Source organism: Phalangium opilio, unplaced genomic scaffold, assembly GCF_054372755.1.
Source record: "Phalangium opilio isolate 3A_F unplaced genomic scaffold, DU_Popi_V2 ptg000013l_1, whole genome shotgun sequence".
Taxonomy (NCBI): domain Eukaryota; kingdom Metazoa; phylum Arthropoda; class Arachnida; order Opiliones; family Phalangiidae; genus Phalangium; species Phalangium opilio.
In genome coordinates, this window is record NW_028324148.1 from 15539375 (window position 1) to 15566219 (window position 26845).

General features: G+C 39.6%; 4 protein-coding genes and 1 long non-coding RNA gene across 8 annotated transcripts; 1 reads left to right on the forward strand and 4 right to left on the reverse strand.

The window, feature by feature from the left end:
* Positions 1-2360: 2360 nt before the first annotated feature.
* On the reverse strand, positions 2361-5373 carry LOC149709548 (uncharacterized). The gene is made up of 8 exons (XM_089863793.1): positions 4586-5373; positions 4247-4326; positions 4002-4071; positions 3729-3890; positions 3527-3668; positions 3208-3425; positions 2858-3138; positions 2361-2794 (listed from the first exon to the last, which is right to left on the reverse strand). Exons 1-8 carry the CDS (start codon positions 4625-4627, stop codon positions 2524-2526), a joined length of 1266 nt encoding a protein of 421 aa, XP_089719919.1. The 5' UTR covers positions 4628-5373; the 3' UTR covers positions 2361-2523.
* Positions 5374-7564: 2191 nt separating this feature from the next.
* LOC149709549 (uncharacterized) lies at positions 7565-26704 on the reverse strand. Of its 4 annotated transcripts, XM_089864908.1 has the most exons (10): positions 26648-26704; positions 10046-10282; positions 9832-9997; positions 9541-9620; positions 9307-9376; positions 9043-9204; positions 8844-8985; positions 8502-8719; positions 8153-8429; positions 7565-8092 (listed from the first exon to the last, which is right to left on the reverse strand). In XM_089864908.1, exons 3-10 carry the CDS (start codon positions 9871-9873, stop codon positions 8088-8090), a joined length of 996 nt encoding a protein of 331 aa, XP_089721034.1. In that variant the 5' UTR covers positions 9874-9997; positions 10046-10282; positions 26648-26704; the 3' UTR covers positions 7565-8087. The 4 variants fall into 4 exon arrangements, with proteins under 4 accessions (XP_089721034.1, XP_089721033.1, XP_089721035.1 ...); XM_089864907.1 differs by lacking the exon at positions 26648-26704 and having other exon boundaries at positions 9832-9966; positions 10046-10886; XM_089864909.1 differs by lacking the exon at positions 26648-26704 and having other exon boundaries at positions 9568-9620; positions 10046-10886.
* Positions 11015-20982, reverse strand: LOC149709550 (receptor-type tyrosine-protein phosphatase beta-like). Its single transcript, XM_089864904.1, has 23 exons — positions 20845-20982; positions 18191-18512; positions 17445-17741; positions 17077-17373; positions 16708-17004; positions 16340-16636; positions 15878-16192; positions 15474-15815; positions 15252-15404; positions 14980-15096; positions 14761-14914; positions 14626-14690; positions 14441-14558; positions 13879-13977; positions 13627-13708; positions 13465-13555; positions 13122-13198; positions 12918-13052; positions 12353-12475; positions 12132-12295; positions 11923-12064; positions 11314-11398; positions 11015-11249 (listed from the first exon to the last, which is right to left on the reverse strand). The coding sequence occupies exons 1-23, from the start codon at positions 20980-20982 to the stop codon at positions 11224-11226; spliced, it is 3936 nt and encodes a 1311-aa protein (XP_089721030.1). The 3' UTR covers positions 11015-11223.
* LOC149709551 (uncharacterized) lies at positions 18508-24253 on the forward strand. The gene is made up of 3 exons (XR_016381379.1): positions 18508-18630; positions 19016-22879; positions 23090-24253. It is a non-coding gene; the product is annotated as an uncharacterized LOC149709551 (long non-coding RNA).
* Positions 23107-25889, reverse strand: LOC149709552 (uncharacterized). The gene is made up of 9 exons (XM_089864905.1): positions 25626-25889; positions 25414-25541; positions 24722-24801; positions 24547-24616; positions 24280-24441; positions 24080-24221; positions 23797-24014; positions 23447-23727; positions 23107-23386 (listed from the first exon to the last, which is right to left on the reverse strand). Exons 2-9 carry the CDS (start codon positions 25453-25455, stop codon positions 23107-23109), a joined length of 1275 nt encoding a protein of 424 aa, XP_089721031.1. The 5' UTR covers positions 25456-25541; positions 25626-25889.
* Positions 26705-26845: the final 141 nt, after the last annotated feature.

Sequence of the window (26845 nt, forward strand, 5' to 3'; positions counted from 1 at the left end):
CTTCCGCCTCATATTGAAAATCCGGTTCAGAGTTTTAAAGAGACGCCATTGAAATTTGAGTCGACGGTCCTAAGCCTTGGTTATATAGTTGATTTGTATTGACTTTTTACCGATTTTAGCGCGACCACATTACGAAGTTGAAAATTGCACTGGGTAGGTTTAGTTACCGAATATTTAGACTTCAAAAGGCTTATAATTTTTGGTGCTGGAATATCCGACTTTCAAAGTGAAACATACAAACACCGCGACCCTGCGAGCTTGTACAATAAATAGCAGACGAGCTATTTCCGACACAAATACGTTCAAGGAGAAGGTTTATTGTGATTGGCTAATATTGTAGAACTACGTCATTCGCCAAAGACCAGCATGAAGTACTCGACGGGGTTGCAAGTCCTGGCCTGATGTAAGTGAGAGTGTCAGTGTTGATTATAGGTTTCATTTTGAAATTTGCATTATTACAACAGGAAGAGTCATACTTATGTTTATTATGTTACTTATGCTATAACTATAATGGATTTGACTTGAAACCACTTACCTTCTCGAGTATATAAAGTATAATTCAGTTTTTATCGCCACCACGTTAGGATTACTATACGCGAGCTATCAGTGTTGACCCGTTAGCCACTCTCTCCATCGGGATATACTGGACATTGACCAACTCGCAATTCATATACGTTTCATTATCTACATAGAATTATATAATATACAACACATAGTGTATGGAAGCGAGGTTTTCAAAGGCTCGCGCTTTTCTCGTATGGTTGTCCGCTCGAGGCCCGAGGTAGGATCTATAGACGAAAAACCATTGGGTGGGGAACTGAATGGTTAAGAAAAGATACCGAGCTCCGAGACCACTTCGATGTAAAGACACCGTGGGGGTAAAACTTTACCTTCCATCCCGCTTTTTGGCGCCTGCGCCGTACTCTTTTTTGTATCAAGAGAGTGCGCGGAGACTGATGGCGATGTATCAACCCTTTTCTACGTCCCAATACTGAGGGTTCCCCCCCCCCTATTTTAGGTCTGGAGTCGCTTCATTTTTGGGCCATCACAGTCAGAACGGTAGTTCTTGACAATTCCGTCAGCCGTTGTTAGGCTGAACATGGACTAAGCAATACTGAAGGACCGATGGCAGCCCATAGAGCCCCATACTAAGCGACGAAACAACCAATGTTAAGCTTACTTCCCCCTTTTCATCCCCAAAATGGAGGGGGGTTATGAAAAATACCGAGTCAAATCCCGGAAAAAGCTAGCGCCATCTAGACAAAATAAGACTTTAGCTGCTTTTCTCGTTAGAACGTTGATTCCCCCACTATCCGGTTTTGCTGCGATCTGCCGCTAGAGGGGGAATTAACAAGTATTTTTCAACTTTCACCCTCTGCCATCCGTCCTTCAGTATTGGTTCGTCCATGGGCTTAACGCGATAAAGTCGAAATACCTTTTGGCGATCTTCTTCAACCCGAAACTCCATCGTAATTAGCTCTCTCACGTTTAACGCGTAGATGTTAATATTTCTTGATCTCAGTTTTCCCTTGTTTTTAATTAGTTCAAAAAGACTAAGGAATCACACCTCCCCCTCGTTGCGCAATATCAAACTTTGCTCGTTTAATTAAAAAGAGCATAAAAGGGTTCTTTATAATTACTTTGGGGCAATCATTGGACAATGTCCAGTGCGTGCGCTAATGAAACATAATGGATTCTTTTACTTAATGTAGAAATTCTATTTACAGTATTTTCGTTAAAATATTTTCTAAAACAGTTTCGACTAGAACGATTATCAATTCTTGATACCTCGGCCGCCTTTATCAATTAATCAATTGATAATTGCCCGTGATCATGAGATAATATGGATTTTTGCAATGAAAAGTGGCTTAGGAACGTTGCGCATTATTTTATTTGTCTGTAATTAATACCGGTAGTAATTAGGGCGACAATTTTCTTGATATTGGTGAACTTTAAAAATGATTGTGTTAATTAAGTGTTCGTATTAATGATGGTGAATATTTATTTGAATCTTTTATTATAAACTAATACATGATTGATTGACCAAATTGAGGCGCAGTTTGGTGTCGAAGCATCTCTCTTTTAAAATCACCACTCTGCCTTTAATAAGTTGGCAATTTGTCCGAAAGATTGGCCCTAATAAGCTGACCAACTTCGAATAGTTTAAAACCAGGAATACATACGGCATAACAGGAATCATTGTGAAGCCATTTTCACTCAACGTATCTAGGCGGATTATGTGCGAAGAGCTATAGACTAATCATTTTTATGACGAATTTGTCCGCGCATTGCACCTAGCGCGCGCTTAATAACTCGCGTTGCTACCAACCAATGAAACCACAATTAGAAAGACGACAGAATTATAAAGCCCACAAAAACCACGAATAAAAAATAAAATGGGCGATAAGGGGGTACAATGATTCCTATTATCTGTATGTATTCCTGCTTAAGGTAACAACTTCTACGCTAAGCTCAAAATTATGTTAGTATATAGATCGCCGACTTCTAACGCACCAGAAAGACTTATTCTTCAAATAAATTCTGGCAAAGTTGGCGGACCTTACAACGTTTTTCATGGTCGTTTCTGGACGCGATTATTGCATGAACGATGAAATAAGTGACCGAGGCGACGTATCCGATGGCCAGAAGGACGATTGTCGATTTGACCTCGCCAAAACTCAGAACAGATTCCGCGTCTTTCTCCAATGTTGGACGGAATGTGTATTGGTCCAAACTGTACTGTACCTCCTTCGTCTCAGTTTCAATCAACTTCATTTCTTGAACTTTGATTAACCTGTTTGCGAATAAATTAAATATTAGAAACCCTGCTATGACTAACAATGCAATTATCGCTTACTTCCGGTTGATGTGTTCCTTGCAAGCGGCGGATATGTCGGGCGAGTGTAGGAATCCAACGTTGACCGTGAAGATGGGTGGTCCCTCGTGGGCACTGCCAGGTTCACTCAGACCAAGCAAGTCCGTTCCCATAAAGAGTATGGTGCTTTTGGTGATGAAAAATGCCCAGTGCTTAGCGTCATGTGCTCTGTCAAGGGTCTCGCCGAGATTATTCATGTAGATGAGTTGGTCCTTTTCCTTCAAGTGTCTCCATATGAAGCGGGCTTTCGGGTCCAACGAAGTCTGTCAATTAAACACTAGCTTTCGTCAGTTAAAATGCAACTTCATTGGGAAATTGGAATTATGACGTACGTTCAAAAACGTTTCAATGTAGGTATCTCCTAAAACCAAGGGCTCCACTATGTCCAAATTGTCGGCCACGTCAGCCACGCTGTCCATCGGGATGTACTGGACATTGGCAAACTCGCAATTCAGATACGTTTGAGTGATGACCGAGAAGAGGAAAGCACCCAGGAGCCACGAACAGAAAAGGACTTTGTACGACGGAGATCTGCTGGACTTGATCTCGCCTGTATGTGAAGTAATTCAAGAAAATGTCATAGTTTGCTTTTGTGGTCAGAGACTTATCAATTTCCGATTTCCCGTGACGGGTCCCTCGAGGGATACTTACCTTGTTTAATTAAAATGGCGGCAATGTTACTCAATTCGCTCGTCTGAGATTTGATCACCTCGGTCACGCCCTTAAATTTATTGTTTGTTAAGACCAGGATACAAGAAACAAGAATCATTAGACCCAACATCAACAGATAAACCTGGAATATATGATAGATAAATTGACCCATAAATGGCCCCTCCTCGTATTGGTGTCTTACGTTTGCTTGAATCGGCAGAAAGTTGTGGAACGAGTTTTTCTCGACTTTGATGGGGTTTTTGCTGAATATGAACATTGAACTGGTTTCAAATGGGAAGAACATGCCCACCTTCGAAAATGTTTTGGAGTTATGTTGCCACATTTCCAGCATAAAGTTCATCGTCTAATCCAGAGTGACGTCACATTAATTATTTTATAAAAGCAATGCTAATTCGTGTTCAGCTTGCTTATCGTTCTTCAAGAATATTTTTGACGGATCCATTTAACAACTTACGATATTTTTGTCCTTAATTGTCAGTAAATCGGGAGCCACATTTTCGGTTTCAAGTAAAACCTCCTCGACCCTATTGAAATTAACAAGAGTGTCGTTTAACCAAGTTCAGTCGGTGTCCGGGCAAAGAGGGCACTTGGTACACCAATCAAGCTCGGAGGAGTACACTTTAAGGTTCTCGTCTCATCCCGGAACAAAATTCAGTGACAAGTGCCCTCCATGCCACATGGATCTAATTGGACAATTACTCTCGGTGACACGACGTGGTGACCCACTCCTTAATGTAGTCAACGCATTTCCTGTAGCTCGGCATTAAGTCCAAGTAAACCTGCACAACAATATTCGCGAAGCAATGCAATTGCATTATTTCCTCATATAGGCCCTAATTTAAATATCAATTTTAAATTCTATCTCTTGGCTGAGCGACTCTAGAATCCAATAGGGGAATTCTAGGCCCAGTGGAGCTTCACTTTATTTTAGAGCAATAGAGTTATTTGTATGCATTTTGAAAGCTGTTGTAAACGGGGCTGAGCGATTCCAGAATCCAATAAGGAAATTTTAGAGCTATTTTTGATTTTATCTCTTACCTCTACAACGCCGATGTAGAAGGTGGACTTATTAGCGGACATTTTGAGAAGCTTACGACAAGACCCGAGAGCAGTGAGCGCCTCTACTACTTCTTCCGTGCTGCCCGTATGTTAATTTGCCCTCCAACTACTAAGTTAGATATTGACCGTAAAAGAAATAAAACTATTTACCTAGCTATAACTATAATCAGAAGTGAGATGAGACCAGAAGTACTGAGCAAACCAAATTCTTCACTGGGCGAAAGTGAATATTCTTCATAAGACACCAACGGTTGGCCCTCTGGTGACGGTTTCAGAAATTCCACCCCCCCCCCCAAAACGTGAGACGCTCGCGGTGGTAGACGGTCGAACTCGGTCGAACTAGATTCAAGCACTCGCGTCCGTGTTCCGCGGCTTAAGGTTGAGGGGAAGGGGGTAGGAAATGTTTTTGGAACTCGACCAATTTTTTTTTCTCTCTAGTGTAGGCCCGTGTGAAGCGGCATAAAATCCTCAAATTTGTTCACTAGTGCCAGGATCTACTATCAATGCTAGAGCCTTCACTTCTAGTCTCATCTCACTTCTGCTATAATGGATTTGGGTAGAAACCACCACGAAAACTATACGCGAGCTAACACTTTTTTATTAGATCAATACTAGCACCCTTCTACGCGTAGTTTCATAATGACCGTAAAAAATTATTACCATCGCGCTTGTATATGTAGAAAACAAGTGTTTTATCTACGTTCAATTGTATAATACAATACACGTATATGCGTATAGAAACGAGGTTTTCAATGGCTTGCGAGAGCCTTGTAGGTATGGTAGCCGAGGTAAGCTAGACGATCCACACGGAGTTACGCGATTTAGTGTGGCCGGCGAATGCACGCGAAAAGGCAGTGCGCGCGATTTCAATTAAAATTCAATAGGTGAATATATAAAGTATTTGGTCTTGCTGAACTTGTTAAAAAATAAGAAATCGTCACCACAGTTTCGCGGGATTTTGCACGTGACGTAAGTCTGGATGTAGAATGCTCGTGAGGATTTTTTTTTTTCAAACTAAAACAAATTTCCTCACGTGCATTCTTTCCATGATCTTACGAATTTGAGCGCGAGCGTCATTTTTCCACACTAGAAACGTCACTCGTGACGATTTGTTATATTTTTCAATTAGCTCCTCCTACTTTATATATTTACCTATTGTAAATGGGACTGGTAAAAGTTAGGGCTTTGATAGATCAAAAATCTTGGCACGAGAACTTTTCTGAAGTTCAATTTAAAGCTGCCATTCTTAAAGGGAGGGTGAAGTAGAAAATCAAGTGATTTTTTATCGATTCTTCTACTGATTATAAGACCAGTCTGCATAGTCAAACATTCAGGAAATACTTCCGAATGATTTTAAAATTCAAATTAGGTTCATATTTTAAGGATAATTTTAAAAAAGGTCCTCCGACCAATCGCGTAACGCCCTGCCTTTTTATTAACAAAATTCTCGTGGCACGTTCCGTGTTGAATGAAATTTATCACGAGATTTGATAAAATTCGCGCGCGACGTGATAATCGTGGCGCGAGACATGGAACGTGCCACAAGAATTTTGTTAATAAAAAGGCAGGGCGTTACGTGATTGGCTGGAGGACCTTCTTTAAAATTATCCTTAAAATCTGAACCTAATTTGAATTTTAAAATCATTCGGAAGTATTTCCTGAATGTTTGACTATGCAGACTGGTCTTATAATTTGTAGAAGAATCGATAAAAAAATCACTTGATTTTCTACTTCACCCTCCCTTTAAAAGGACTTGCGTAACGGATTTTACAGGAGTTTGTACGAGTACATATCGTCCCTAACTTTCACCAGTTTTACGATTTCAGACAAGACTTGAGCATGCAACCACAGTTTTCTATAGTATTGCAATTCTGTCACGTTTGGTATAACCGTGGCTAATCATATAGCTGTTAAACCGCCTGCTTCGAGAGAGAATGGGTGTAGCGCTTCAAACTAACGCAGCTATCAATCGCGACAAATTTGTGAAAGAATAAGTGGGCGGAAGACTTATTTCCTTGGCCTTTTATACCATTTTCTGCGATTTGCGGGATGAGAAATTATGTATGCTAAACTAGAAATGGCACCTTATAGTGTAGTGGTCACCGTATCCCGCGAGTATTGAATTGGTCAGGCATTAATTCTCAAGTTTGTGCGGCACTCTTCGTAACTTTATAGTGTATGCGAGACTGTGTATAGCCTTCGATCGTTTTTGGGTCAGCTAATGTTAGTCGAAAAACTCTTTCCAAATACGGATTGCTAACTTGTGTCTCTTTGCCGTTTAACGCGCAGATGTTAATATTTCTTGATCTCAGTTTGCCCTTGTTTCGAGCACGTAATCACTTACCCCCCCCCCCACCCTCTGGAGCCACGCCAAACTTTGCTGGTTTAATTTCAAAAGAGCTAAAAGGGTTATTGATAATTACTTGGGGCAATCATTGGACAATAAACAGTACGTGCTCGTTATGAAACATTATGGATTCGTATACTTATTATGTCCGAATCCTATTTACAGTATTTAGCAATAAAATTTCCTGACATTTGTACCTGTAGAACCGAAGATATAACGTACTTCCAGTGTTGCGCAAGATCGAGTAGGCTATGCGTGGTTGCGAAAGGACAAAGGACAGGTTGTTTAGTTTTCGCGAGGTAATCGCGCTGGGGGGTGGTCGTGAGACTATAATAAGTGGTTTAGGAACATTATGAACTATTTTAATTGGCTAGCAATTCTATTCGCAATGTCCAGGTTAAATATTTCCATAAACAAGGTCGACTAGAAAGGGTTCTTGATAATCAACCGCTTTGATGAATTATCAATTTAATCAAGAGTCTTAATTACCGTTTTGATTATTGATTTATGAAATACTTGAATTGCCATTCAAAATTCTTTCTGCAATCAACATTCAGGTGTTGGCATGAATGGCTTCAGCTATTCATTATTTGGATCACATCGGAAAGTTGTGGAACGAGTTTTTCTCAACTTTGATGGGGTTTTCGGTGAATATTAAGGCGCTAAATATGTTAGTGATTTTTAGGTATAATTCTTTCAATTGTATTTATTAATAACGGTGATTATTTATTTAAGTTAATGACTTTACATCACGATATAATTAATTAAAGAGACAGACACAAATCCTGTCATGGATATTACAAACCAAATAGTCATAGGGTTATTTTGTTTATCTTCTTTAGCATCGCAAAATGCTTCATCATTTAACCCACCTGAGGTTATTTCTCAAAATCCGCCGGCGAGCCTTGGAACGTTTTTGATTGGCGTTTCTGGACTCTAATATTGCATGAACGGTGAAATAAGTGACCGATGCGACGTATCCGATGGCCAGAAGGGCGAATGTTGATTTAGCCTCGTAAAAACTGAGAACAGATTCCGTATCTTGGTCCAATGTTGGACGAAACATGTGTTGATCGAAATCGTAGAGTATCTCTTTTGCCTCTCTTTCAAAAAACTTCATATCTTGCATTTTGATTATCCTGTGCGCGGATATTATTAGAGGAAACCAAGCTGTGACTGACAATGCAATTATCGCTTACTTCCTGTTGATGTGTTGCAAGCGGGGGATATGTCGGGCGAGTGCATAGGTCCTAAGTTGGCCGTGAAAATGGGTGGTCCCTGATGGACCCTATCAGTTTCGGTCAGACCGAGCAAGTCCGTTCCTATCATGAGTGCGACTGTTTTGGTGATGAAAAATGCCGGGTGTTTAGCGTTAAATACTCTGTTGAAGACTTTGTCGAGATTGTTCGTGTCCAAGAGTTGGTCCATTTCCTTCAAGTGTCTCCATATGAAGAGGGCTTTCGGGTCCAAAGACGTCTGTCAATTAAACAACAGCTCTCGTCAGTTAAAGTGCAACTGTATTGGGCCGTCATGAATTTTAGGGCGTACGTTTAAGAATGTTTCAACGTAGGAATCTGCTGTAACCATGGCCTGCACTGTGTCCAAATTGTCTGCCACGTCAGCCACGCTGTCCATCGGAATATACTGGACATTGGCAAACTCGCAATTGAGATACGTTTGAGTCATGACCGAGAAGAGAAAGGCACCCAGAAGCCACGAACCGAAAAGGACTGTGTACGACGGAGATCTGCTCGTCTTGATTTCACCTGTATGTGAAATACAAACAATTCAAGAATATTTCCTAGTCGTTTTCTTGGCGAGAGGCTAATCAATATCCGGTTCCATGTACACCGATTGCGCTGAGTGGCGGGTCCCTCGTGGCGTACTGACCTTGTTTAATTAGAATGGCAGCCATGTTACTCAATTCGCTCGTCTGAGATTCAATTACCTTGGGGAAACTGTTAATTTTATTGTTAGTTAAGACCAAGATACAAGAGACCGGAGTCATAAGACCCAACAACGACAGATAAACCTGTAATATATATAATACATTTATTATAAGTGGCGCCTCCTCGTGTTGGTGTCTTACCTTTGTTTGAATCGGCAGAAAGTTGTGGAACGAGTTTTTCTCAACTTTGATGGGGTTTTTGCTGAGTATGAACAGGGAACTGGTTTCTAATGGGAAGAACATGCCAACCTTCGAAAATGTTTTATAATTATGTTGCCACATATCCAGCATAAAGTTCACCGTCTACGACAAAGTGTCATTAATTAGTTTATAAAATGCTAATTCGTGTTCAGCTTGGGTACCCTTCTTCAAGAATATATTTGGCGGAACCATTAAACAACTTACGATATTTTTGTCCTTGATTGTCAGTAAATCAGGAGCCACGTCTTCGCTATCGTGCAAAATCTCCACGACCCTATTGAAATTAACAAAATTTTCGTCGGTGTCTGGGTTAGGAGGGCACTTGATGCACCCATTAAGCTCAGAGGACACTTTATGCTTAGCAATCTCATCACGTCTCGGAACCATATTAAGTGTCAAGCGCCCTCCGGAACTGCACGAGTGTAAATGGACAATTACTCTCGGTGACACAACGTGGTGACCCACTCCTTAATGTAGTTAACGCATGTCCCGTAGCTCGACATCATGTTCAAATACGTCTAGAAACAATATTTTCAAAGCAATACAATATACTGAAACATTGTAATATATAATTTAAATCCTAATTTTAAATTTAATCTCGAATAATCGAGTTATTTGTATGCATTTTTAATGCTGTTGTACACGGGGCTGAGCGATTCTAGAATCCAATAGGGAAATTCTAGTCGAGCTTGACTGTTTTTTAGAGCTGTTTCTGATAAGATCTCTTACCTCTACAACACCGATGTAGAAGGTGGATTTATTAGCTGACATTTCTTGAAGCTAACGACGCTACGCCACGAGCAGTGAGCAGTCCTCGCCTCTACTACTTCTTCCGTGCTGCCCGTATGTTAATTTGCCCTCCAACTACTCAGTTAGATACTGACCGTAAAAGAAACTATTTACCTAGCTATAACTATAATGGATTTGAGCAAAAGCCACTTACCTTCTCGAGTATATAAACTATAATTAAGTTTTTATCGCCACCACGTTACGAAAACTATACGCGAGCTAACAGTGTTGACCCGTCAGCCACTTTGTCCATCGGTATATACTGGGCACTGGCGTACTCGCAATTCATGTACGTTTGATTGATAACCGATTTAATTGTCTTGGCCAAGATGTTATTTAAGACCAGGATACAAGTAACAAGGACCATTAAACCCAAAATCGACGGATAAACCTAAAGTAACAGTATAACGATTTCCATTCCATTTCTTTATCGTATATATGTTTTTTATCTACGTAGAATTATATAATATAACTCACATAGCGTTTTCAATGGTTCGCGCGTGCCTAGTGTGGTTGTCTGCTCGAGGCCCTAGGTATGATCTATAGACGGGGAACTGAATGGTTAAGAAAAGAGACCGAGTTCCGCGACGACTTCGATGTAAAGACACCTTGGGGGTAAAACTTTACCTTCCATCCCGCTTTTTGGCGCCTGCGCCGTACTCTTTTTGCATCAAGAGAGTGCGCGGAGACGGATGGCGATGTATCAACCCTTTTCTACGTCCCAATACTGAGGGTTCCCTACCCCCTATTTTAGGTCAAAAAGGTCTAATAGATAGCGTCCATTATCTGGAGTCGCTTCATTTTTGGGCCACCACTGTCGGAACGGTAGTTATTGACAATTCCGTCAGCCGTTGTTAGGCTGAACGCGATAAAGTCGAAATACCTTTTGGCGATCTTCTTCAACCCGAAACTCCATCGTAATTAGCTCTTTCACGTTTAACACGTAGATGTTAATATTTCTTGATCTCAGTTTTCCCTTGTTTTTAATTTGTTCAAAAAGAGTACGGAATCGCCCCTCCTCCTCCTAGCGCAATATCAAACTTTCCGCGCGTTTAATTACAAAAGAGCAAGAAAGGGCTCTTTATAATGACTTGGGGGCAATCATTAGACAATGTACAGTGCGTGCTTATGAAACAATATTCATTCTTTTACTTTAAGTATAAATTCTATTTACAGTATTTTCGTTAAAATATTTTCTAAAACAGTTTCGACTAGAAATGTAATCAATTCTTGATACTCGGCCGCCTTTTTCAATTAATCAATTCTTTGAAAATTAATTAAATGGCCATTTTGAAAATTGATAAAGTCAACTCGTGAATTGCCATTCAAAATTCAGGCGTTGGCGTAAATGGCTTCACCTATAACACACCAATATTTATTTCATTTATTCGGACTAACTATTTCAATTAATTTAATTATTACCATCGTCATATTGAGGCGACGTCGGCTTATTCGCGAGTTCTTCGATGATTCTGTTAATACACTGATGAATGTAGATGTACTGGTCCTATTTGCAATTATACATGAATATCAATTACTGTAACAAAAACAGGATGAGAGGGTTGCCACCAAATTTGCGGTTAACCTGTCCCCTCAAAACAAAATCTTCAAAATTTCGCGCAACCAAAAGTTGATGTTAGTTCCCCTTCCCCGTGACGTCGTAGAAGGTGAAAAGTGTTTAAAGGCTCAGGCCTAATGTTATTGCTAAGCCTAGTTTGAAACCTTAAAATTTAAGCGCGCCACTCGTAATTCTGATGTAGATGGGGAGGGAAAGAAAATAATTCCGGCATTTCGAATTGAGTTGTCTGGTTTTTAAATGACTTCGAAAATTTGTATCTTGATGAAATCTTAACCAAACCTGTCTTATTTTAAATCGAAAATTACCCCCTACCACATTAAATTTGATTTAAATTAAATTAAACTTGACCATTGGAAAAAAATTCCTGACTATAATCAAAATCTCTGAATGTTCTTTGAATTCCCAAGTTTATCTCTGATTAGTGGCAACCCTTTGACGCGTTGATCGCCTACCTCCGTTTGTACCATGGAGGTACGACTGTTCCTTAAATCTAACACAGTCCCCAGAACGTCAATCCACTCGCTTCGTTTCTCCTGCAATTCGTTCATCAGTCTGTCCACCGTGATGAAAGTGCCCGTTCTACCCACACCGGCGCTGTGCCAATGTTTGCAAAAGTTAACGTTGAAATGTTATCCCGAAATCGAACCAGGTATAAACTTACCTGCCGTGAACTAAAAGTGGCGAATGCTGCGGGCTAACATTGGGTTGATCCCTGACTGCCCTTGCAAAATTTATCAGGTCATCCGGGTTCTCGGGATTAACCATGCACGGCCAACGAGTGTATTGCATTTGAGACACCCTTAAACGTTTGCGATTCTGCGTAGACTAGTTAATTATTATGAGCAATTTGGTATAAATGATGATGAATTCATTTATATTTACCAAAATAATACTGAATTGTCTTATAGTGTAGTGGGTCAGTTTGCTGCTATAGTCCAGTTTGATGGTGAGGTCACCGTATTTTTGACCCCGATTATCTTTCGGCCAATACTCCTCGCATTTATTCTGCCCAATAAAACTCGTTCGTTAATTTAAAATCGAGGGGCTAATCACTACTCAAAATTATCTACATCAGTCCTGATCTATGCCATTTTCTAAAATGACTTAGACAATTAATTCACCATAGCAATTTTGATATTCAAGTTAAAATTAATATTAAAAGGCGGCTTGAAATTTGATTTGTTTCTAGCTGTGTTTAAGGGTTCTTTAATCAAATCTACTGAGCATGCGTGAACTTCGTTGCGTCATCAGCTTATTGGGAATGGGCATCGACATTCCCTTTGAATCTCTCAGCCCATTTCTTCCACGCTTAAAGTCACGTGACATTGTCCAATCACTACCCCGGGAAATAGTAACACTACTCGTTCAAAATATAGACACGCTTCCCCCCCCCTTCCCACATAGCGCGCATTGTATGTCCATTTAACATTTGTTAAAATGTTCTTACTCGGGCTCTTTCGACGCATTGCGTCAGCATGACAATGACTTGTATCTGATTTTCCCAGACCATTCTCCAGAAGTCATTGACGGTATTCGGTAATGGACCTTGGCATGCGATATACTCTTTCGTCCAATTAGGGCCCTGTAAAATATATACAACTGTTTAAAGTGCGTGGTACACAAAAGGCCTCGACAAGAGTTTTAAATTTACCGGTATAAAGCTGGCGTTTATGTAATCACTAGATTCGTCTTCTGCCACCGGAAGTAGCTTTACTCTTGTATGGTCAACTGTAAAATTAACAATGTGCATTTAATAACCTAATGGATAAGACAGAGTAGTTGTTAAAGCAAATGTCGGCTCCTGTGGCGCTCCTAACACTCTGGCTCATCTTCTACGCACAAAACCTAACGTTAACGTCGAGAGCAGAGCTAAAACTAGCCTTTGTTAAGCTTAGAGGGCCTGTTAGTACCACCCCTCGACTATGGGAGCATCTAGTGGGGTTTTATTACACTAAACAACAGCCGAGACTTGCTTTAAATGAATTCAGGCTTACACGGTATGATATTGATGTAACGGTTTTTGGATTTATTGACCGGTAACTGACCAACGTCTTTCGGATGATTAGGACTCAGTCTTTTCAATTGCTGTTAATTAATTCGTAATTACAAAAAATTTAGTGCAATTTAATTAAATACTTAATTTCCTTCAACCTTACTTCGAACTCATTGGCGTAACCCAAACACGTGTTGGCCATGTGCAATTTGAAATCGTTCTTGAAGTTTGTCACACGAATCGGTCTAACACGTGCATAAATATAATTAAAATTACGCAAATTAAGAATTTAAAAAAAAAAATTGGACAATTTTTCAAAGCAAAAATAACTATTTTGGCTTTTCTCTTTATTTCCAAAAAAAATCAAATGCTTGAAAGCGAATTTAACTTTATTTCGTTTAATTATTTTTCTGACCTATTTCTTGATTCTCCAACTTGACCTAATGGTACACTGGACACTTGACCAATATCGGTACCATGGTCGAATTTTAAAATCGGACATTGATTAATTGGCCTGTAATTAAATTTAATTTATTGCTGAAAATCGTCATATCAATTAAACAGGGTGAAGTTTCAAACAGGGTAATTGTAGGAGCGAAGTACTTGGGATGGTTCTATGAGAAATCAATTTTGAGAATAGAAAATGTAATCCATACTTCTATGACCAGCCGATTTTGACCCCACAAGGGATGCAAGTTACGATCATTTGAGAGTTTTAGAGATGACCCCTTAGCACTGTCTGTTCAGTTTCTTACTTAAATTTAAGGGGGACATCCCTAAAACACTTCTCCAATCATTCGTAAGTTGTGTTAGGGGGTGTAGTTACAGTAGTTCCCTTGTGGGGCGGAAAAATCGGCAAGTCAAGAAGTACAGAACATTTTCGACTCAAAATTGATGATTTCCCATAGAACCATCTCATCCCACTCATGTACTTCGCTCCTGTAATTACCCTCCTGTTTTGCAACATCTCGACTTACAAATATCCTTTTCGAAATGCAACGAATCCAACGCCAGTTGCAACCAATAACAGAGTGACAATTACAACCGCTGCCGTTAAACCAGCGTTACTCGAACCACCATCCGTATCCTGAGATTCTATTATTAATTAACAATCGCTTAATTACTCGAACTTAATTAATTTAATTTGGTTTAATTTACTTACCCGTTGTTACGATTAAATTTCTGGAGTCGGCAAAACCAGCGTGCGTGTATTTTCTTACGTAGATTCTGTTTTGTTGAAATGATTGTGTCGTATGCCATGGACTTTAAAATAATTTTGTCTTTCTTTCTAGCTTACCCATAAGTAGTGCCTGGTTTCAATCTACCATTGCAATAAGTGACCCCCGTGCAATCTTCTTGGGCACCCAAGACGCATTTGAGACCGTGAGTCGCCTCCAAGATGGCCGTTGTACAACCGAAAATTGGTTCAGGCGTCTCGGACGTTGACGCATCTTAAAGAAGACCTCGCTAAAGTTGAGGACTTCAAACTTAAATTGGTCATCTGATTCTCACGTACCTGGTCTCCATTGTAAAGGTGACGCTTGGTATTCTCTAATGGATGTGTTGGTTTGCACCATTTGCCAAGATGCAATTTGCTCGTCTTCGTCAATGAATCCTCGTTGAGGAATGAAGTCTAATTTCAGAAACATTAATTACTTCTTATTTAATTGACATAAAGACTTATCTGTGGCCTTCTTTAAAGACTCTGTAACCGAGTAAATTGGGCTACATAACGCTCTATGGGTACTTAACGCTACGTGCCAAGACTGTATTTGAGGAAGGACTTACTGTTGCTGTTAGAGTCTGGTCCAATTTCGATCCTAACCGCGAAGTTCCAAGCGCTACCGTTGGAATTGCTTAAAATATTTCTGGTGATGAAGAACTCGACTGATGTTTGATTTCTCGATAACATCTTCATTTGACTCGATGGAAAAGGTGGAACTTGAAATGAAAGGTCTTCAATTAAGCTTTCTTGACATTAAGTTACATTTAACGCGAGTTTGCACTTACTACCGTCTTTGGTTTGTGTGGCGGCCAAATTGGTACTCTCCGTTTTGAGGTTGCCATGATCACCAACCATGGCTGTGACCACGACGGAATAGCACTTGAAAGGTTGCAAATTCTCGATGACTTTATGAGTCGTGTTCCATAATAGAACGGGGATTTCGTGGACGGATGGGTTCAGACTGGCCAACCTCTTCAAGTCGCAGTTGGCATCGGCGTTCCCGGCGTTTTCCGTCAACCGAATGACGTACCAAGTTGGACCAGTCAGCGGCAAAGGTGTATTCCACGTGACGTTGATTGACGAATCAGAAAGCGTTGTAACGCGGACGTTACTCGGCTTGTTTGGTTCTATAAATTGATGCTCAAACTCAGTCTGTTTTCATTTCAGTAGGCCAAATTCAAATGCTTACTTCCAATTGGTGTTTCAAAGGTCATTGAGGTCAAATTGCCCAATATTTGTACGGAGTTTCTATCAAAGTTAAAGGCCTTAAGGAGAAAACTGTAAGTTCTCCAATGCATGGCGGGAAACTCGTATTTAGTTTGATACACGGTTGTCATCACTGGGTTAAGCGAGTTGGGGCCTCCGGGTTTTGCCTCTGTTTGATACCAAATGACGCGATAACCGTTGATTGGTCCGTAAGTCACTTCCGGTTCGTTCCACTTCACGCTTATATTCTTCGTTTTATGGTCGAAGGTCATCGTTAGATTCGAGGGTTCAGATGGTGCTGTTTAAATAGTGTTAGACATTGTTTCTTTAATTTGACGTCCCTTACTAGCGAAGGCACTAAACAGTTAAGTTAATTATAATTAAGTTATCCTAGGAGCCCTTGGACTTTCAGAATTAGAAATGGTTTTGTTTCTTCTTAACTTACTGCCTACGTCCGTCCTGAAGTTATATGTTGAAGAGTTTCCATTTAAAGTCAATTTATTATCGTCGATGTTGAAGGCGTATAGTTCAATAGTGTAATCAGTGTACGGTGTCAAATTAAAGAAAGCGTGATTCAAATTGTTCGTAGTGTTAGTTTGGAGTACTTTGTTTGAATCTTTCTCAAAAATAGAAACGACGTATCCGTCTATTGGTCCGTTTGTTTCTTGGGGTTCTTCCCACGTGACCGTTACTGATTTTGAAGTGACTTCGGTCAACATAAAATTAGTGCATTCTCCCGGATCTAAACAGTAAAAATAATTAATTTAACCCTTTTAAATTAAAAGATAGAATGTTCGTATTTTTTTCTCTTACAGGCTACGAGCGTCCTCGGGATCAATCTTGAAGTATCTCCTGGTAAAGTGACGTTATTTTTGTCAATGTTGAAGGCGTATAGTTCAATAGTGTAATTAGTGTACGGTGTCAAATTAAAGAAAGCGTGATTCAAATTGTTCGTAGTGTTAGTTTGGAGTACTTTGTTTGAATCTTTCTCAAAAATAGAAACGACGTATCCGTCTATTGGTCCGTTTGTTTCTTGGGGTTTTTCCCACGTGACCGTCACTGACTCCGAAGTGACTTCGGTCGACATCAAATTACCGCATTTTCCAGGACCTAAACAAATCAAAATAATTGTTTTAACCTTTTTAAATTAAAAGCAAAAATGTTCGTATTCTTTTCTCTTACTGTCTACGTCCGTCGTGAAGTTAAATGTTGAAGGGTTTCCATTTAAAGTCAAGTTATTTTCGTCGATGTTGAAGGCGTATAGTTCAATAGTGTAATCAGTGTACGGTGTCAAATTAAGGAAAGTGTGCTTCAAATTGTTCGTAATGCCATTTTGAAGTACGTCGATGGAATCTATCTCAAAAATAGAAACGAAGTATCCGTCTATTGGTCCGTTTGTTTCTTGGGGTTCTTCCCACGTGACCGTTACTGACTTTGAAGTGACTTCGGTCAACATAAAATTAGTGCATTCTCCCGGATCTAAACAGTAAAAATAATTAATTTAACCCTTTTAAATTAAAAGATAGAATGTTCGTATTTTTTTCTCTTACAGGCTACGAGCGTCCTCGGGATCAATCTTGAAGTATCTCCTGGTAAAGTGACGTTATTTTTGTCAATGTTGAAGGCGTATAGTTCAATAGTGTAATTAGTGTACGGTGTCAAATTAAAGAAAGCGTGATTCAAATTGTTCGTAGTGTTAGTTTGGAGTACTTTGTTTGAATCTTTCTCAAAAATGGAAACGACGTATCCGTCTAATGATCCGTTTGTTTCCTGGGGTTCTTCCCACGTGACCGTCACTGAATTTAAAGTGACTTCGGTCGACATAAAATTTGTGCATTCTCCCGGATCTAAGCAATTCAAAAGAATGAGTATAATTATTAATAAATTTGTTTAAATCTTGTTCAATTTGGGAAATTAAATTTAAAGCTAACTCGAGATCTACAAAATGAACGCGCAAGTACGCGTAGACCATAGGGTAAAACTAGCCAAAGCTACATGAGGTAGGAAACCAAAGTTAAGTTCCCCAACCTATCCACCTTTTTCCTACATACATATCCTGCACACTGATGGCTTTTTTTTGCCAATTGCAAAGAGTTGGCCTCACTTCCGCCAATCTTTATTGACTTGTTATGGATCGATGGTATGATTGATCTTTTTTTATATATAAATGAAAGAATTTTGTAACGTTAAATTTCGCAAAAAGAAATAAGCAGCACTGATGTTTTGTATTACTTGTCCACGCGTTAAGAACCGTTGGGTAGGCGTTTGAACTTTAGTACCGTATTAGGTGACTTACTAGAAATTGGCCTAAGGGTAGTTGTTGAAACCGTTGTTGTTATACTTGACAGATTGGTGGTAATACTCGTTGGTGCAGGAGTAGTTGTAGTTGAAACTTTTGACGGACCCTGATTCGTATTATTTTTTTCATTTTTATTCGCGTAGCTATTAGGGTTGTCTGTCAGTGAGTATAGTGCCTTGTACTTGTTGTTATTATTTGTATTCGTGTCCACCGTAGATGTTGAGTAGTCATCCGTTGTGGCTTCCGTTGTCAAATTCTCATTTGTCTCTTCCGTCTTAGATGACGTCATCCGAATTGAGCTAGCGACAACGTACCTTTCCTGTATGCAATTTAAGGTTTTACAAAAAGAAGAAAAACAACAAACATTAATTAAGCCTTTTTTATTTGAAGGGAACCATCGGAGGTACGTGGTCGCGGTAGCTTTGCAAGAAGTACAAGTAAGTCCGCCGTTCGTGCGTCTATTATTGGCCCACAAATAGTTATTGACTCATGGTCTCTGTGAGTCTAGCGACTAGCCATGTAACAATTATATCCAGACCATTACATTTAATATAATGTATAGAACTTAGTGAAAGGTAAATAGGAAAATTGACAAAGAAAATTAAGATATGTCATAATTTTGATCCGGTAAAAGACGTGCACTAGCAACTTGGGAATCTTTGGTAAACAAAGCAAATTCTCATTTTAATGAAGACTTAGATAAGATATTATTAAGCTTAAATATGTTTTTGCTGACATAAATATTTTATAAGGAACTTAATAACAACAAGTCATTGTCATAATGCTAAATTTCTTAAATGTTTTTCTTTCCATTATATTTAGGGGTTGTTGCCTGAAAATGGAACAGGATGGGCAACTCTGAACACAAAAGGTGTGGTAGGATTGAAGTGGAGTGGCTTCCATAGGCGATTTCGAGTCGAAAATATAACCTTTATGACCGATTTTGCCCCTCAAGGGACACCTCCTAAACAATTGACTAAGAAACTGAACAAGTGAACAGTCGATGAAAACCATACACATGACTCGACTTGAAGGGTGTTTATACCTATTGTTCAAACAGAGGTTGATTGCTTCTACCATCGTTGTTAGTTTTCATTGGCAACTCAATAATTTAACAAGTCATCATGCGTGCAACTTGATTGTTGCTATGATTTATTTACAGTTATCTTGAATTGCCTTTTTCTTCCTTGTTCTGAGCGCGTCTATTTTCAGTTCATTATCTCAATGTTTTTCAACACTTTTGGAAATGTCACTGACGACCTAGATAACACTACATTCGAGTGTCGATAACGATTCGAAGATAAGTTTCGTTTTACAAATAGCAATATTTGTGTTTAATTACTTTGATTGCCTTAACATCATTCTCAGTTTACTTTCTTATGGGAATTATACGCCTATAGTAAACGAAGCCGATTTGATTAAATATTTACCGAGCTAATCTGAGTTCAAATGGTTCAATGTTCAACAAATATAACGTATTAATGTGTTGTGTCAGGAAAGCATACAGCTACTAAGAATCATTGTGTTACAGCCATTTTCACTCAACGTATCTAGGTGGATTTTGAAGGAAGAGCTAGACTAATCTTTTTGTATGACGAATTTTATCTCGCGAATAATCTATCTCGATGCGCCTTGCACCTTGCGCGAGCGTTCCTATGACATCGCGTTGCAGCCGGCCCACAAAACCTGCCAAGAAATAAACGTTGGAGATAGGGGGGCACAATTATTCCAGTTCGCTGAATACATTCCTGATTCAACCGAATGAGAGTTTTATGTCGAAAACGTAACTTTCATAGCGATATTATCTAGATTAGATAAGTTTATTACTTCCTTGCACGCCGTAATGGTTATAGTTAGGCTTAAAGGATCAAATAAGCCTTAAAAGGCTGTTTAACTATTAACTATAATTCTGATCTTCGTGGCATTTAAGTGGAAATTAAGATTGCCCGAAATGCTCGGGATGTAATTACTGAAGAGGTAAAGATTGAAAATATTGCTCTGCCTATATAATATAGTCTCTGAGCGGCTCGTACACACTGCCAACCCAAATTATCTGGTGTCCCAGTTTTAAAAATATTCGTGGAATGTGTGAAACATTTTAGTTGAATTCAAAGTGTTGAAATTTTTTCGTTATGAGACTGTTTCCCTCGGTATTGAGAGTTTAGGGTATGAGACGGCAACCGAGTGTTAGGTTAGATTTAGGTCAGGGTTAGGTTTGAATTAGGTTCAATGGGTGTTAAGCTCAGGTTTGGATTAGGTTCAATGGGTGTTAGCTCAGGTTTGGATTAGGTTCAATGGGTGTTAGCTCAGGTTTGAATTAGGTTCAATGGGTGTTAAGCTCAGGTTTGAATTAGGTTCAATGGTTGTTAGCTCAGGTTTGAATTAGGTTCAATGGGTGTTAGCTCAGGTTTGAATTAGGATCAATGGGTGTTAGCTCAGGTTTGAATTAGGTTCAATGGCTGTTAGCACAGGTTTTAATTAGGTTCAATGGTTGTTAGCTAAGGTTTGGATTTGATTCATTTGGGGTTATATTGAAGTTAGGTTAGGTTAATTTCTAAGGGGGTTTTAGGTTTAGGTATGTTTGACCAAATTACGCTGCTTATTTTTCAAATTTAGCCTTCTCAAACGCAGCGCTTTCAACTTTTACTTACCGTATGATTGTCCAAATTTAATTCACCACAATGAATGAGATCCAATAGTAATAATGGCGCGCACAACGCGTACGATAAAATCACAATTAAGTAAAAAGTATCACTCCGCTTACGTTTACCACCAATAATCGCGAACATTTCTATAACTACTTAATTACACCCTAATTAAAAAACACTATAAATAATATATATTACTTCAGTTCTATTTACAAAACCGCGCACGTGAAATTTCCATCCGCCATTTTGAAACTTAGTCCAATTGAAAGTTAATACCAATCGAAAGTACTAATCACTTTTCTGTACCAATCAATCAATTAAAAAGACTAATTACTCTATAGAGATGGAGAGGAAGCGAGCTAAGCCTAATGGTTGAAACCAAGGGCGAATACTTGGCGACCTATGAACGAACTGTTCTGGAATATAATTTTATCATGAAAAGTTTTTCGTAGATTAGAAATTACCAGAAAGGTAATACACTTTGACAGAGTGTCAGTTTCCCCATTGGACTTTGCTCCATTACGAAAGCGTTCTGTATTGTCGAAGGCTGATATCAAGCTTGCTCGAATCTCAAACTGAAATGCATCTATTTTCCGATTTTCCGTTCGCCTTTCTTATCATTTCGTGTTAAAAGGGGGAAGTTACCATTTTGATAATTGTATTATTTAGTTTCGAATTATGGGACTCGTTTTTGTTTCCTATTTCATTCACGATGGAATCTGAGAAATTTGAATTTTATAGGGTGACTTATCAAACACGTCACCGTTGAAAACCCAATACCTCAATAATTGTTATATATTTTCGACGTTATTATCAGTTCATAAGATATATTCCATAAGTTTGTCATTGGTTACAAACTGGAGCTTGTCGTGAAGTATCTTATAGGCCATAGATTCGAGGTAAAGCGAGGGAGGCCTGGTTTTGGCGCTGTCAAGTTCTTAATACAGACTAAATGCGAAGATGGACTGCAAAATAGAGTGTAGTCAATTCTCGCGTCGGTCTCCTTCGAACTATAGCTCTCAACAAGAAGTGATATCTAGTTTATTAGGGAGAAGGTATAAGTGGCCTAAGTGTTCGGGCGCCATAGTTCCAGTCCCCCTTCCAAATACAAGCGGGGGGGACGTCAAAAGAGGCCGGACTATTTCGCAGCCTCTCCTCAGTCGGAAAATACAAGAAATTTTCGTCATTCGCGTCGCGCTGACGTGAGTTTTCAAGAACCAATGAGATGCTGGTTGTAATTTAGAGGCGGCGGGGATTAACTCCGGACAGGCTACGTTTAGACTGGAGATAAAGAGCTGGAAATGTGCAGACGAATTTATAAAACCTTCTCCCTAATAAACTAGATATCACTTCTTGATCTCAATGTTTTATGATCATTGGAGGAGTATTTTAAGGAAGACCCCTTAAGAATCTGAACACACAATGCACTAATTTATTTAAGGGGTCACCACCAAAACAGTGTGGCAATGATCATAACTTGTGTTAGGGGGTACATCCCTTGGGGGTGGGGGCAAAGTCTGTCTGAGAAGGATAGAACATTTTCGACTCAGAATTGATTAAGGTCTGTTGAGGAAAATCACTCGAGGCTTAACCGTTGGTCGCCAACCCATTTGGGATGTACTGGACATTGTCAAACTCGCAATTCAAATAAGTTTGAGTCATAACCGAGAATAGGAAAGCACCCAGAAGCCACACCCCGAAAAGAACTTTGTACGACGGAGATCTGCTCGATTTGATTTCGCCTGAAATAATTCAGGAAAATGTGAATGTTTTCGTGGGTAGAGGCCAGTCGGTGTCCGATTACCGGTACACCGATTGCGCCGAGTGACGGGTCCCTCGAGCTATACTTACCTTGTTTAATTAGGTTGGAGGCCATGTTAGCCAATTCGTTCGTCTGAGAATTAACTACCTTCTTCGACCCTAATGAAATTAACAAGTCTGGTTACCATTCTATCGGTGTCAGGACAAGGAGGGTACTTGATCGTGGCATCAAGTTCAGAGGGAACGTTGTGATTAGCATTCTCATCTCATTCTAAAAGTATGTCGACAAAAAAAGAATATCGTTTCGTTTTTGTCATTTTGAAAAATTGAGTCGTTAAATATGTTGGTGAGTTTTATTAATAACGGTGATTATTTATTTAAATTAATGACTTTACATCAAAATATTATTAATTAAACGACAGACACAACTCTGTCATGGATATTACAAACCAAATAGTCATAGGGTTATTTTGTTTATCTTCTTTAGCATCGCAAAATGCGTGATCATAGAGTCAACCGGAGGTTATTCCTCAAAATCTGCCGGCGAGCTTTGGAACGTTTTTGGTTGGCGTTTCTGGACGCGAATATCAAATGAACGGTGAAATAAGTGATCGAGGCGACGTATCCGATGGCCAGAAGGGCGAATGTTGATTTCGCTTCGCCAAAACTCAAAACAGATTCCGCGTCTTGCTCCAATGCTGGACGAAACATGTGTTGATCGAAATCGTAGAGCAACTCTTTTTCCTCACATTCAATAAACTTCATCTCTTGCATTTTGATTAACCTGTACACCAATGCTATTAGAGTAAACCAAGCTGTGACTGACGATGCAATTATCGCTTACTTCCTGTTGATTTGTTCCTTGCAAGCGGGGGATATGTCGGGCGAGTGCACTAGTCCCAAGTTGGCCGTGAAAATGGGTGGTCCCTCGTGGACCGTATCAGTCTCGCTCAGACCGAGCAAGTCCGTTCCCAGCAAGAGTGCAACTGTTTTGGTGATGAAAAATGCGGGTTGTTTAGCGTTAAACACTCTGTTGAAAACTTTGTCGAGATTGTTCATGTCCAAGAGTTGGTCCTTTTCCTTCAAGCGTCTCCATAAGAAGAGGGCTTTTGGGTCCAAAGACGTCTGTCAATTTAACACCAGATCTAGTTGGTTGAAATGCAATTATATTGAGCCATGACATTTGGAACCTACATTTAAGAATGTTTCAATGTAGGAATCTCCTTGAACCATGGGCTCCACTATGTCCATGTTGTCGGCCAGGTCAGCCACGCTGTCCATTGCGATATACTGTACATTGGCAAACTCGCAATTGAGATACGTTTGAGTCATAACCGAGAAGAGAAAGGCACCCACGAGCCACGAACCGAAAAGGACTTTGTAAGACAAAGATCTGCTGGGCTTGATTTCACCTGCACATGAGCAGTAATGCTTCAGTTATAACATGAAAAAGTCCCCAACTGCCCTCGACGGATACCTTGTTTTATTATAATGGCGGCCATGTTAGTTAGTTCGCTCGTCTGAGAGCTAATTACCTTGACCACGCCCTTAATTTTATTGTTAGTTAAGACCAGGAGAAAAGAAACAAGGACCATTATACCCAACAACGATAGATAAACCTGTGATAAATAAAAGATGAATTGTCACATAACTGGCGCCTCCTCGTGTCTGTCTTACGTTTGCTTGAATCGGTAAAAAGTTGTGGAACGAATTTTTCTCAACTCTGATGGGGTTTTTGCTGAGTATGAACAGGGAACTGGTTTCAAATGGGAAGAACATTCCCACCTTCGAAAACGTTTCATAGCTATGGTGCCACATATTCATCATTAAGTTCGCCGTCTACGACGACAGAGTGACATTAATTAGTTTATAAAATGCAAATTCGAGTTCAGCTTGTTTATCCATCCTTCTTCAAGAATATCTTTGGAACCATAATCAACTTACGATATTTTTGTCCTTACTTGTCAGTAAATCAGGAGCCAAATATTCGATATCAAATGAAACCTCCTTGACCCTATTGAAATTAACAGAGGTTTAGTTTTAACAAGTTGTTTGGTATCCGGGTAAGGAGGGCACATGATCCACCCATCAAGCTCAGAGAGTTTAATTCGACATTTACTCTCGGTGACACAACGTGGTAACCCACTCCTTAATGTAGTTGACGCATTTTCCGTAGCTCGGCATGAAGTCCATATAAATCTAGAAACAATAATCGCATAGCGATACAATTTAGTGAAAGTGCGAGAGAAATCAAACATTGTAATATTTCTTCATGTAATATCAATCCTAATTCTAAATTTAAACTTGCGTAATCGAGTTATTTGTACCAGAAGTATATAATACTTCTCTTCGAGAGAAGTGTACCACAAGTCGGGGTGATTGTAACGTCACTCTTCCCAACATCGGAACACTTAGAGCAAGGTTACTAAACCGAATCACATACACGATAAATAGTTCCCTCATCATTACTCTATTAGCGTTTAAATATTTGGCAAGACGCACTTGTGCATTTTGTCCCACGTCAAGACGAGGTTTGTGGGATGATTTCCGGGGATTTAGTGCCAAACAACTATTGAATTCACCTTACGGTGCGATGCCCATTTGTAGTTTGATGAGCGGGAAAGCAAACTAAAAGGGGGAGCCTGGGAAGAATGACGTTACACAACTAAAGCATTAAGAGGATACAGAGTGTCATCCTTCTTCTATAATCCCCTTCTGTTTGTACGCATTTTGAAAGCTGTTGTAAACGGGGCTGAGCGATTCTAGAATCCAATAAGGAAATTTTAGAGCTATTTCTGATTATTGTCTTACCTCTACAACACCGATGTAGAAGGTGGATTTATTAGCGGACATTTCTCGAAACTGTTACGACGCTAAGCTGTGAGCAGTGAGCTACTACTTCTTCCGTGTTGGGAGTAAGTAAATTTGCGCTCCAACTACTAAGTTAGATATTGACCGAAAAAGAAATAATAAAACTATTTACCGAGCTCTAACTATAATGGATTTGACTTAAAACCACTTACCTTCTCGAGTACCTAAACTATAATTAAGTTTTTATCGCCACCACGTTACGAAAACTATACGCGAGTTATCAGTGTTGACCCGTTAGCATCGGGATATACTGGACATTGGCCAACTCGCAATTCATATACGTTTGATTGATAACCGATAAGATTTAATTACCTTGGCGAAGATGTTATTTAAGACCAGGATAAAAGTAACAAGGACCATCAGACCCAAAAACGACGGATAAACCTATAATAACAGTTTAACGATTTCCATTTCATTTCTACGTATATCTATCTATATCTATATAAATCAAAGTCCTGACTGACTGACTGACTGACTGACTGACAGACTGACTGATAATCAACGCCCAGCCCAAACCGCTTGCCCTAGAAGGCTGAAAATTTGCAGGAACGTTACTCATAAGTAGTAGGCGCGTACTAAGAAAGATTTTTCCAATCCACCGCCATCTTAAAAAATGGCGCCCAGAAATGTAGAAAATATTCTCTATGCAATTAAGTACGCGCGTTTCAACCGATTTCACAAATATTTAGTACGGTGGTTTGCTTTATTCTTAAGACGGGCTGAATGGTCTTTCGGGTTCGATTTTTCGCCATCTTTTAAAATGGCGCCCAGAAATGTAAGAAAATATTCTCTATGAAATAAAGTCCGCAGGTTTCAACCAATTTCACAAATAATTAGTACAATGGTTTCCTTTAACCTATAGACGGGCTTAAAGGTCTTTTGGGTTCGATTTGTTGCCATCTTTTTAAATGGCGGCCAAAAACTTAAAAACCCTTCTTTATGGAATAATGTCCTTGTGAAAAGTAATAAAAAATATCCCGACGGGCTGACGGACTGTGCCGAGTGCCTTCGCTCCTAGGGTGCTACAAAATATTAGTCATCAGTAAAATCTACACATTCTTTATATCATTTTATTTTATATCATCAAGTTCTTATTACACGCGAGCGACGCCGCGGGTAACGGCTAGTCGTATATATGTTTTTTATCTACATAGAATTATATAATATAACACACATAGCGTATGGAAGCGAGGTTTTTAATGGCTCGCGCGTGTCTCGTTTGGTTGTCTGCAGAGGCCCGAGGTAGGATCTATAGACGAAAACCCATTGGGCGGGGAACTGAACGGTTAAGAGAAGATACCGAGCTACGAGACCACTTCGATGTAAAGACACAGTGGGGGTAAAACTTTACCTTCCATCCCGCTTTTTGGCG

Coding starts and splice junctions, on each gene's coding strand:
- LOC149709550 (XM_089864904.1), bottom strand. CDS start 20,982: ATGTTCGCGATTATTGGTGGTAAACGTAAGCGGAGTGATACTTTTTAC. Junction 17,374..17,444: donor CCCGAGGACGCTCGTAGCCT/GTAAGAGAAAAA, acceptor TTTACTGTTTAG/ATCCGGGAGAATGCACTAAT. Junction 12,296..12,352: donor GACAATTCAGTATTATTTTG/GTAAATATAAAT, acceptor ATAATTAACTAG/TCTACGCAGAATCGCAAACG.
- LOC149709548 (XM_089863793.1), bottom strand. CDS start 4,627: ATGTCCGCTAATAAGTCCACCTTCTACATCGGCGTTGTAGAG. Junction 4,072..4,246: donor ACCACGTCGTGTCACCGAGA/GTAATTGTCCAA, acceptor TAATTTCAATAG/GGTCGAGGAGGTTTTACTTG. Junction 2,795..2,857: donor AAGGAACACATCAACCGGAA/GTAAGCGATAAT, acceptor ATTCGCAAACAG/GTTAATCAAAGTTCAAGAAA.
- LOC149709549 (XM_089864908.1), bottom strand. CDS start 9,873: ATGTCAGCTAATAAATCCACCTTCTACATCGGTGTTGTAGAG. Junction 8,720..8,843: donor TGCCATTCTAATTAAACAAG/GTCAGTACGCCA, acceptor TTTCACATACAG/GTGAAATCAAGACGAGCAGA. Junction 8,430..8,501: donor ACGTTGAAACATTCTTAAAC/GTACGCCCTAAA, acceptor TTTAATTGACAG/ACGTCTTTGGACCCGAAAGC.
- LOC149709552 (XM_089864905.1), bottom strand. CDS start 25,455: ATGTCCGCTAATAAATCCACCTTCTACATCGGTGTTGTAGAG. Junction 24,617..24,721: donor ACCACGTTGTGTCACCGAGA/GTAAATGTCGAA, acceptor TAATTTCAATAG/GGTCAAGGAGGTTTCATTTG. Junction 24,442..24,546: donor CAAGTAAGGACAAAAATATC/GTAAGTTGATTA, acceptor CTGTCGTCGTAG/ACGGCGAACTTAATGATGAA.